This window comes from Pseudocercospora fijiensis (assembly GCF_000340215.1).
Source record: "Pseudocercospora fijiensis CIRAD86 unplaced genomic scaffold MYCFIscaffold_5, whole genome shotgun sequence".
NCBI lineage: Eukaryota > Fungi > Ascomycota > Dothideomycetes > Mycosphaerellales > Mycosphaerellaceae > Pseudocercospora > Pseudocercospora fijiensis.
Genome location: NW_006921536.1, coordinates 370,880 through 383,376, shown reverse-complemented (window position 1 = coordinate 383,376; position 12,497 = coordinate 370,880). Strand labels below are relative to the sequence as shown.

The 12,497-nt window shown below is 42.1% G+C and overlaps 1 protein-coding gene across 1 annotated transcript; it reads right to left on the bottom strand.

Moving 5' to 3' along the window:
- Window positions 1-10,744: 10,744 nt before the first annotated feature.
- Window positions 10,745-12,193, bottom strand: MYCFIDRAFT_32340 (uncharacterized protein; the record flags this gene model as incomplete). The annotated part of the gene is made up of 2 exons (XM_007928757.1): window positions 10,745-11,896; window positions 11,951-12,193. The coding sequence occupies 2 exons, from the start codon at window positions 12,191-12,193 to the stop codon at window positions 10,745-10,747; spliced, it is 1,395 nt and encodes a 464-aa protein (XP_007926948.1).
- Window positions 12,194-12,497: the final 304 nt, after the last annotated feature.

Sequence of the window (12,497 nt, the reverse complement as noted above, 5' to 3'; positions counted from 1 at the left end):
TACCTAAAATAGGCTTACTACCTTGCGCTAAGAATAATAGCTAAAGGATAATCTCCTCGAAATTCGCCGCCTATAGGAGGCTCTAACAACTAATGCTAAACTAATAGTAGGACCTTCCTCGCTACCTATCTAGAAGAAGGATGCTAAACTTAAGAACTATACTATATTTAATAGCTCTAGTCGAAAGCAGTATAACGACTATATTCGTAACTATAAACTTAACTAGCGCAATATACTAAGAGCGCTACTTAGACCCCGCAGTGGTCCGGGTTGGTTTGGTTTGGTTTGCCAAGCCGAAATTCTGGTTTGGTTTGGTTTGGTTTGCCAAGAAACCGGTGCACGGACCGGTTTGCCGGCCACGTGCCGGCCACAGACAAAAACCCGACCTAAAACACGCCGGAACACGCCGGGACACGTCTAAACAGCCTGGAACACAGATGCAACCGTGTAGCGTATGCAATATTTAGCCCCCGGACCCGATCCGAGGTCGTCGTATGTCGTCGCAGTTTGGTCGGATTCTCTCGGAAACCGGCTCAGACCAGCGGGGTAAAAAACCAAACCGGAACCAAACCGGAGGGGTACCGCCAAGAAACCAAACCATATACGTTCTATGGTTCGCAAACCGAACCACTGCGGGGTCTAGCGCTACTAGACGACTACTCCTTAGTCGTATACGCTATATAGTATATTAATAGCGACCTAAAGCGTATATAGGATAACTATTTCGACTCCCTCGACGACTAGACCGCTATTTAGTAGCAGACCTATAAAACTATTATGCTAGACACCCTTAGAAACCCTATACTAAGGCAATAACACGCTTAGAACTAATACCTTCGAGCTAAACAAAAGACTAATTAATCGGCCCGCTTATTTAAGGCCTATTTAAAGACTCTCGAGGACGATCTGCTAGCTAAGACCGACTCTATCTAGATTTCCGAAATACGCCCTAAATTGCGATAGGAATTAGTCCTTAAATTGGACTGCCGCTGTATGTTCGAATAGACTAACCTAATACGCATTTAATTTATAGTCGAGGTAGAAACAGCTAAACGAGCTATCTAGCTCTAGCAACGACTAGAATTAAGGATCCGACCTACTAGCAACTATAGCAACCGTAGCCGCGGAGGAAACTAAGGTTCCTACTAAGACAACAATACTAATAATAGGAATAGTAACGATCGTAGAAGAGGCCGTAGCCGGCGGCTATATAGAGGAGGCTATAATAGAGGCCGTAGAAGGGGCTCGTATCCTTATAACGCTAACCGCTTAACTAATAACAACAGCTACGGCAGTCTACTAACTAGATTAAAGTGCTTTAATTGTAATAGCACTAGCTATCTACTAGGCTAATGCGACAAACCTAAGGACTAGGCCCGAATTAACTATACTTCCGCTAAACACCGAAAGCACCTCTTAGCGGCTAACGCTACCCCTATAGGCTAACCTTCGAAAAAAGAATAAGCGCCGCACTAACTATTAGCCTTATACGGCGTAAGACTATCGATATTGTACTAGCTATTATACGTACCTGTCTCGCACTAGATACGCATAGAACTAACTATAAGACTAAGGTTATACTAGATCTAGGAAATTTAGTTAGTGCCCTTATTAGCTATCGCCTAGCTAAGCAATTAGACCTTCGATAACTGCCTAGGACTAACCTACCAACCCTTGCTTAGTTTAATAACGCTCGGCACTTAACCTACGGAGCCTACTATATCTATATAGCCCTAAGAGACGACCTCGGCAATAAGCGCCTACTAAACTTTACTACCTACGTAGTAGATATAGATAGCCTTCTATCTAATATTGTTATTAGCAACCCTATTCTTAAGTACTACGCTATAGCTATAGACTTAGGCATTTAGAAGTAGCGATTTAGAATCGCTAGGAAAGAGGATATTAAATACATTAATGTTAGCGAGTGCCCTAACGATATTAGGGTCCTATTTATTAGCAACCTAATACTAGCCTCCGCCTTAGCTAATCTAACTGCCGATTTGCTCGGTAGTAATAACGATAAACTTGTGCCCCCTAATAATCCTAATTAGCTTGCTCGTATACTAGAGCCTATCCGAGAGACCTATATTAATATATTTAAACACTACCTAGCATCGACATTGCCTATATTTAAAGAGACGGATTATAAGATTAATATTATAGAGGGCAAGGAGGTTCCTTTTAGTCCCCTCTATAACCTTAGTAAACGAGAGCTTGCTATACTACGTAAGTACCTAGAGGAAAACCTAGCTAATAGCCGCATTCGGTATAGTAACAGCCCTGCTAGTGCACCTATCCTATTTATACTAAAGAAGGATAGTAGCCTACGTTTATACGTTAATTACCGTAGACTTAATACTGTTACTATTAAAGACCGCTATCTACTTCTACTTATTAATAAGACCCTCGATCGCCTTTCTAGTGCCTACTACTATACTATATTAGACATTAAGGACGCCTATTATCGCATCTGTATTCGCAAGGGCGATAAATAGAAGATAGCCTTTCGCACTCGCTATAGCTATTTCGAGTACTTAGTTATACTATTTAGTCTAGCTAATGCCCCTACAACATTCTAGTCCTATATTAATCGGGCCCTTTCGGGCCTATTAGACTACCTCTGTATAGTTTACCTAGATAACATCCTAGTTTATATATACTCCCCTAACATTACGGAGTACTAGGCTGTAGTTTGTAAGGTGCTCGATCGCCTACGAGCCTATAGCTTATATTGCAAGCCTTCTAAATGTACCTTTGCTGCTAAAGAGGTGTTATTCCTCGGCTTCCTCGTATTAACTAAGGGTGTTAAGGCTAATCCTAATCGGATTAAAACTATTACTAAATGGCCTATTCCTACGTTAATTAAGGAGCTATAGTCGTTCCTCGGTTTTGCTAACTTCTATCGCCGATTTATTAAGGGCTATTCGAGGCATATAATACTACTAACTAAGCTTACTAAAACCAAAGCTAACCCGACTAGAGAGTTTAAATAGACTAATAGAGCATAAGCCGCTTTTAATAGTCTAAAGCAACGCTTTACTAAAGTCCCCCTATTATACTATTTTATACTAAGCAAGCAGATCCGTATTAAGACTAACGCTTTACAGTTCGCTATATTAGCTATTATATTATAACAGGCTAATAATACCTACTAGTACCTAATTGCCTTCTTCTCGAGAAAGATAATTAACGCTAAGCGTCGCTACGAGACCTACGAGTAAGAATTGCTAGCTATTATCGAGGCCTTTAAGTATTAGAGGCACTACCTCGATAGGGCCTAATATGCGATTTAGGTCTATACGGACTATAACAACCTCCGTAGTATTACTAAGGTTACTAGGGTTATAGGTCGATAGGCTAGATAGGCCGTCTACCTCGCTAGGTTTAATTTTAATATATTATATCGGCTAGGCGTAAGCAACCCTACTAATAGCCTATTAAGGCGACCTAATTACGATAGCGAGACCTAGTATATTAATTCTTTATTTCCAACCCTATAGTATAAGATTGCTATAGACCTTGCTATAAAGCAAGCGTAGGATAAGCGGACTTCCGGACCCCGCGGCGGCAACAAATACTATAGCGGAGTTGTCGTTCTTTTAGTATATATTAAAAGAAAGGACGTAGATCGCTCGAGCTATAATAACTCGATTAAGGATATTGCTATCTATAGTAATAGTCTATATAGCGATAGTACTATAGAAGAGGTTGCAGTAGTTCCGGCTACTAGTACTATTAGATATATATAATACGTACCTCGTTCGATAGCGAGGGTACTATTAAATAACCTTATAAATAGGGACGGTTAATTGTTTATAGATAAGCTATTACGTGCTTAGTAGAGAGACGCCTTTGCTACTAAACGTATCGATAAGCTTATAAGTAGACGAAAGACTCGATCTAGTAAGAGTAATAACTAGTCGATCGACGATAAGGGTTACTTAAAGTTCAAGGGTAGATACTATATCCCCGCTAAACAATCGATTAGGTAAGAACTTTTAAAGAGGCACTATAATAGTAAGCTCGTTAGTTACTATAGTATAGAGAGGTCGCACGAGTTACTATCGCGTATATACTACTAGCTAAATAGTAAGCGGCATATAAAGGAATATATACAGACCTATATAGTATACTAGCGAGTTAAAGCACCTAAGCACTTACTATTCGGGGAGTTGTCTTTACTTCCTGTCCTAAAGAAACCATTTGCAGAGCTTATAATAGACTTTATTATAGGCCTTCCTCCTACTAAGCGTAGGGGCAGTAAGGACGTGTACAATACTATCCTTGTTATAGTAGATCGGTTTACTAAAGGCGCTCGTTATATCCCTACTCGGAAGGATTGGACTTCTATTAATATAGTAGAAGCGCTATAGAACAACATCTTCTATACCTATTAGGGAACCCCTAAGGGGATAGTTTCTAACCGAGGCTCGATATTTATATCTTACTATTAGAGTAAGATATGCCTACAGCTAAGACTTAAGTATCGGCTATCTATAGCCTTCTATCTATAGATAGATAGCTAAACCGAGAGGCAGAATGCTACCCTATAGCAGTACCTACGTAGTTATATTAACGAGAACCCTAACGACTAGGTTAACCTCCTATAGCTAGCTAAATTCGTATATAATAATAGCGTCCACTTATTAACTAAGGTGTTACTATATATAGCTATAATAGGCTAAAACGCTGCTATGCTATAAGACCCCCTATCGCTCGAGGCCGAGCGTAAGGAAAGGGAAGCGGGTTAACCTAAGACACTAGCGGCTATTAAGAGGGTTCAAAAGATACGAGAAATCTATGCTAAGATAGCTAAGAAGCTAACAAAGGCTTAAGAGTACTAAAAGACCTACTACGATAAGCGTTATATACCGATAACCTTTAAGCAAGGCGATATAGTTATGCTTAGTATAAAGAACCTCCGTATCCGCAAACACCTATTACCCGATAGCAAAACACGCCCTAAACTAGTACTACGGTTTATTAGCCTATTCCGAATCCGAGAACCGAAGGGCAATAGCTAGGCCTATTAGTTGTAGCTTCTACCTTATTATACTATCTATAACACCTTCTATATATCCCTTCTTAAGCCGTACTACCTACGCGAAGGGGATAAAGCACCTACTAAATCCGAGGACATACTAGCTAATAGTAAAGAGCTATAGTCTATAGAACGTATCCTATAGTACTAGACTAGGAAAGGTAAGAAGGAGTACCTATTAAGATAGCAAGGCTATTTACCTAAATAGGACTCGTAGGAAGCTAAAGCCTCTTTTAAAGACATAACTAAGTTATTAGATAAGTATTAGACTAGTATAAAGAATAAGAAGAAGGCTAAGGGCCTATAATGTCGCCTAAGATTAATAGTACCTCCGGGATATTATTAGCTAACTAATTAGAGGCCGGCAAACTAGGACAATAGGACTATACTACTATAGTGAACGCGTACCGAGTGTTAACAAGCGCGCTATAACGCGTCAACTATTCGCTACTCTTTTAGGAAACTACCTCTCTACTAACGCGCCCTACGAGGCCCTTCTCCTAGTGTTTAAGTCCCTCTCTTGTTCCCTTATTCTATCGAGGCCTAGGCAATCGGCGAGGGCAGCGCGGCCGGCGCGGCTATATTAGTAACAGTATTGCGGAGTGTATTGCTATTTAAGAAAGGAAGGATATAGCTATATTAGTAACGGTATTGCCGAGTTGTTATTAGTTAAAGAAGGAAACTAGAAGAAAGTGAAGTTAGCGCTAAGACGACTAGCGCCGCTATTATTAACATTACTTGCTATTATCGCTGCGCCTATAGATACAACCTTACCTATACTACGAGCCGGAGCGTACCCTACCGGCTAAGTCAAAAGAATAGCTATATTAAAGGTTTAATTAAAACTTTAATCAAAACTTTAAGCCGCCTAAAAGATTAAGCGACTAATAGACTAACTAAAGGCAAAAACTATAGAGCTAAGCTAGCTAGGGTCGATCTTGCGAATAATAGGTTACTCCTCGATCTATCTAACCCTTTAAGCGAGACGAACCTCTACTACTGTACTTATAATAGCCTTTACCTATAGAAACTAGACGAGCTGTGTTTTTTCTGAAAAGATAAGATAAGATTAACAATTAAAGGCTGCTAAACCTAACTAATTAGGGCTAGTAAAACTACGATAGTAAACAATAGCCCTCGTAATAACAAGAACAACCCTCGGAGCGGACATTCTAGGTCTTTTAAGAGTAGACGCAAAGAACTCGGTATAATATTACTTAGAGCGGAGGCAGGGCTACAATACCTCGTACGTCTACCTATTATAGTAGGGAGACGCGCTCGTATTGTAATTAGTCGAAGGCCCTTAATTCTCGTAGATATATATTACTTTATTATATATAAGAATAGCGTAGTTAGAGTTGCACGTTGTATTATATTAGAGGTAAGGTTTAATATAGTTATATAATTAGGTAGTTAAGTATTTAATTTAGCGCGGGCTAAACAGCTTATTAGATTTGCTAAGTTAGCAGTAACGGAGGTCGAGATTAGAATATAGGCAGGCTACGAGGGCGCGGCCTTTAGAAGGGAAGCGTATATTAGGGCTAAAGAGGCTACACGTAATTAGCATATAACTAGGCCGAGTAAAGCTAGGGTCTTAATGCCTTAGGCAGGGCTTAGTGCTTAGCGTTAGGCTAACTCTCCTACCTTCCTCCCTCTCCTCCTAGATCCTTATCGAATACTACTTGTACCTACTACTACCCTATCTACCTACTAATATAACCCTTCTTATAGGAAACTAGTAATAGCTCCTTCGATAAACGCCTTCGGCGTAATACGAAGTCCCGAATATTAAAACCGGTCGAGGGCTCCTTATTTGCCTACCTTCTATACGTCGACGACCTTAAATACTAGCGCTAGCGGTATATCCTACGCGACGCGTTAGACTCGTTCGTTCTATTAGCTAAAGATTAGTATATACTAAAACTATATATCGATAATATCTAGATTGTTAATAAGGCGTAGTACTTCGAGCGTAACGGTACCGAAACGACGCGTTTTGCGTACCGTTTTCGTAGGAAGTAGGGTTAGAAAGCGGATTAGTCGAAGAGCCGGCATTTAAATACAAATAAGAAGAAAATAGAGCCGGCGCGTAGTTGTCCTATAATAATAAAGGTTGTTAGTATTTATAGCGAGAATAAGAAGACTAGTAAAGAAGAGGTAGTGTCCTATCGCATTTAACGCATTAGTCGCAAAGAATACTACTAAGACTACTAACTTAATAACTTTAATAACTTCCGCCGCTATAGCGCGCTTCTAAGTATAGCTAGGTATAAGATTTATTATAGTTATCGCCCTTCGTAGGTATATCGTACTTTAAAGGCAATATACGACCCGATCGCGTACTAGCGCTTTAAGGACGCCGGCGGCTTGTTTCTACGGAAATAGGACGTACTTAATTCTAGAAAGACCTTCCTTTTAGCGTATAAGTCTAGTAAACTCTAGACCCCGCAGTGGTCCGGGTTGGTTTGGTTTGGTTTGCCAAGCCGAAATTCTAGTTTGGTTTGGTTTGGTTTGCCAAGAAACCGGTGCACGGACCGGTTTGCCGGCCACGTGCCGGCCACAGACCAAAACCCGACCCAAAATACGCCGGAACACGCCGGAACACGTCCAAACAGCCTGGAATACAGATGCAACCGTGTAATAGGGCCTCCGGACCCGATCCGAGGTCGTCGCATGTCGTCGCAGTTTGGTCGGATTCTCTCGGAAACCGGCTCAGACTAGCGGGGTAAAAAACCAAACCGGAACCAAACCGGAGGGGTACCGCCAAGAAACCAAACCATATACGTTCTGTGGTTCGCAAACCGAACCACTGCGGGGTCTAGTAAACTCGGCGGCGCGTTACTAGTATAGCAAACATAGTAAAGAGACGTATTAGATTAGTATAAACAATATAAGTCGAAGTTTATATTATTATCTCGACTATAGAAGTATAGTTAGAATTTAGCCTAGCGGACCGTCGCGTCCGCGTATCCGGACTCCGATTAACTAATAGATCGCTACGAAATTCGTCTTATCTTATCTATTCCCTCGAGGAAGCTATTAGATCCGGTTACTAGCGAATTCTCGATATAAAAGCCGAAATTTTAAAGATTCTCGAAATTTTAAAGTTCTTCGCTTAAAGCGGTAGCGCTATAGAGCCTTAGCTTCGAGCTAATAAGATAATTTAGGAGCTACGGCATAAGCTCGGTCCGGCTTCTAGCGTATCTTAGTAAGCCCGAACCCTAAATCTTAGAAACTCCTAGATTCTTGTTTGTTTTAATTTCGTTTTCTATTACGACAATTACTAATTTAACGCGATAGTTAGTTACAAATACGAGATAGCATTAGCTAAAAGACAGATCGACGGCGAGATCGCGTATAGTATCGTATTTACGTCTAAAACTAGCCTAGAATTGCTCCGACAGCATTAGGTTATCGCGTTTATAGATGCTATATATAAGACGAATTCTCTAGGCTAGTTCCTCTATACTATTTGTATTAAGGATAAATATAGCATAATACGCGCCGTAGCTTATATACTTTCTCCTACTAACTATAGCGATATCGTTACCGCCTTCCTCCGTATAATATAGCACTAGTATAGGTAGTTCCTAGTCTATATATTAACTAACGACTTAGCGGCCGAACGACGCGCTATTCGGTTAGCGTTCCCTACTACTAAACACCTCCTTTACTACGTCTATATTTAGCGCACTATCGACCGTTACTTTAGTAGCAAAATCTATATAGAGACACGCCGTTATATTAAAGCCGCGGTTATCTATCGTCGCTCGCTCGAAGGCGTAAAAGAGTTACTATAAGCTACTATTTCGAGCCTTTCTTAAAACGCCGACTACGAGAAGAATAAGCTATATTTAGAGGTTGAAATAGGTAAGGATATAGCGTTATAGGCAAATTACTTTCGTATATTTAATATACTACCGATTGTTAAGTAAAACAAAGACACTAATATAAACGAGAGCTTCTACGCGTACCTTAAATTAGACGAGAAGTCGCCTATAGCGGCGGACTATTTACTAGTTAGCGTTGTAATATATGTCTTCTAAGAAGTCGCTAATAAAGACCTTCGTTCCTTCCTTATCGAGCGCCGCTAGACCGTTAATATATATTCCCTTACTTATAGCGACGACGACGAGCTTAGAATATACCTTCCCCGCCTTCCGTAGCCTATATAGCGTAAGATTAGCGCTTAGATTAATCGCGCTAATAACTCTACGGTATTCTACGATCCTATCGCTTTTACTAAGTGCGACGCGTCCGGTCTACTAACCTGCGACTATCGCTTCTTTAGGCAATAGCGCGTCCTTTGCTCCTACTTTTAGTTCTATTATATTTAGCTCTACTATACTATTATTAAAGAGCGCTACTAGCATTACTAGATTAGTATATTTAAAGGGCGTAGACTCGAGATCTACGAGACTCTTATAAAGGCCGATAACCTTACTCTATAAGCCGATATAACCGCGACCGCGATAGCGGCTATCGTTAATAATAGCTATTGCTTCGAGATCTGTAAAACAATAAACGACTATTACGAGATAATCTTTAAATTAGAGCGTAAGTGCGACGAAGAAGGCCTTAACGACGACGACGTTAAGCGCGCTAATTTAATATAAGACGCCGTCCGTATCTTCTACGAAGTAGGTAATAATATAAGGCGCTAGTTTACTGCCTTATTTTTACGCGCTTTTAACGACTAACGACCTAACTATAAAGTTACGCTTTCTACGAAGCTAGCGCTATCGTAGAAGCTACTGCCTAATAATGTAATATCGCAATATTATTACTCTCTTAATCTACCGCCGGTAGACGCGATATAGAGTAAGAATAAAAGCTAGAAGTATAAGAGGTCTAAGAAAGAGGCGGAACTGTTATATATACTATTAGGAATACTATATGCGATAAATGCGCGTATATTTAGTCCTAAGCCGCAGCTAGCGGTTCTAGTTAGTACTATTACGTATTCCGCGCTACTTACTACTACGCCGCTTACTACCGCGGTAGTAACTTATAGTCCTTATATGCCTCCGCCGATACTACCGGCGCTAAATAGATAGTAAGACGCGCCTCTAAGCGCGATAATAGTCTATAGTAGTATGCCTTATATACCGCTGCCCTCTAATATATATTAACGCTATTAAAATAGCTATAATCGCTAACTATACCTCGAATTTTGCTATACCGCTATTTTACTAACAAACTTTAGCTTTATTTTTAGTAACATAATTAGTGTCTATTAGTAGAGATAGTAGGGTCGTTAAAATCTATTAAAACAGTGCGAAATCTATTAAATTGCGACCGTACGACCTCTCGCTATTAATAGTTAGTATGCTAGCGGAAATCGCACTACTACTACTACTACTACTACTACCCTTATACCGTCGACCTAGCAATAGCGACGCGCGCCGACGACGAGATCACGTTTTCTATGTTTACGCATACCACGGAGCGGACTTCTACGTCTCACCGAGTCCGCTGCGGCAGGCAGGCGGTATGTGGGTCCAAACTCAGCCTGCACCGTGCATGCGGTATTAAATTTGGTCCCGGAAGCAAAGGCAGCCGTTCTGAATCGTTGTCGAAGCAGTGGATGAGTCAGCGACCTGCTATTTTGCGCCACAACAAAACAGCTCCCTTCTTCAAATTACTTCGACCACGCTGACAGACGTACCAGACCATAATGCGAAGACATAGTACCTAAGCTTAAACTGCTTCAGGCGGTCCATACTCCCTACCTCGACGAGCTCGCCAATTATTTACCTCAGGCGATCCGACGAAGCGATGCATGGGCAAATGGTACTCAATCCTCCTGTGCCGAGTTCCAGATGTCCTGTGCAGAGTGTTGGTGCCTTCCGTGTGTGTAAGAGTCGGGAGTCCAGGCGGAAGTTCGTGGCCCCAGCCTTGTTCACTGATGAAGTAGACCAGGCGACCATCTTCAAATAAATCCTCCAAGAACAGAGATTCGAAATGATTTCCCAAGTATTCGAACAAGGCACGAAAAGAGCCTCCCGGTTGCAACGCGATCGACTCCATTGCGAGGTCCTGCAAAGCTCCTTGCTGTTGAACGAGAGATACCAGATCCTGCTCGCGAGCTGTCCCACCTTGGAGTCGAAGCTTCGTAAGCTTGGGAAATGGTATCATTGCCACCACTAGTTCCAAATAACTCTCGAGGTGGAGATCGCTGCGTTGCAAGACATGATACGTCAGGGAATATTGGTGCACATGTAGCTCCTCCAGGTTGCTGCAAAGAGCGAGCAATCTGGGCAGGCCAGAAAAGTTGTTCTCATCTGATGCCTCCTGCTTGAGCACTTCGATATCTCGTTCCTGTGGGCGAGTCGACCAGTCGACGACATCGTATCGGTCCCCGGTCCTGTTCATATCTCGATCAGTCTCATCGATGATCCGAGACGACACGCTTATGGCCAATTTAGAGAGCTTGTCAAGTCGTGCGTTAGCGTCGATGGCCGGCAATATCTCATTGCTCGCAACACTGCAGCGCTGAAGGTCGGTAAACACGTGGAGTTGCTGGACAGCCAATCTGCTCCTTGCTAGAGCCGACATGGCTGTTTTCAAGGTAGAAGCAGCTTCTGCCCAGATCATCTTCCAGCTGCCTCCTCCGATGGGCTCGAGCCTTTTGTAGGCAGTATCGCGATATACGACGACTTCAAGCCGCAGGGACGGCAGCGGGCCATATTTGCGGCTTTTGGCCAGGTTTTCGAGTGATTGTGCTAAAAGCTTTACATCCCGACCAGATTTCCGGAGACTGTCAGATTCAGCTTTTCGCTGTCGCAGAATCTCTAATTCCTCTTCCATCATGAATTCGTCTCCCAACTGCTTCACTGTTGGGGCCTTTTGCTCTTCTCTCCCTCTCCTGAGAAAACATTCAAGTGAAATGGTATTGTTGACCACACCAACCAAAATCAGGTCTTCGACCAGGCAGACTAATGAATCCGATTGTGTTTGGCGAAGAAATTGCTCAAGCGATTCTCGAGTCAAATCCACGTGCTTCTGCTTGTAGAATGACTTGAAATGATCCTGTGTTGCTTTTGCTGCAGCCAAGCGAGACACCAGTCGTAGACTGCACAGATCAGGCAGGCACAAGAGAGTGCAGATGTGCTCGAATAATTCGTTTGGGATCTGGGTGAGCGACATGCTTGTGACTGAGGGATAGTTCGCAGTCTTTCCTGCTCAAGAGTTTTTTGCCGAGTCGAACAAAGGGCCCTGGAGTCCGTGGTCTCTTCTGATGCAGAAGAGCAGATGCTATGCTTGGCTGAGATGTTACATCAGCTCAAAGAGATGATTCCTTCACACCGCCATGACTCATAGTCTTCGACAATCATGACCATGGCAGGCAAAGTCTAGTTCAGCTAGACAGGCGGCAGCATCGACTTGGACGGTAGATACATGAAGAGTCGTTCAACGCCTACAGAACCAGTGCCAAGCACAAGTAGATCGA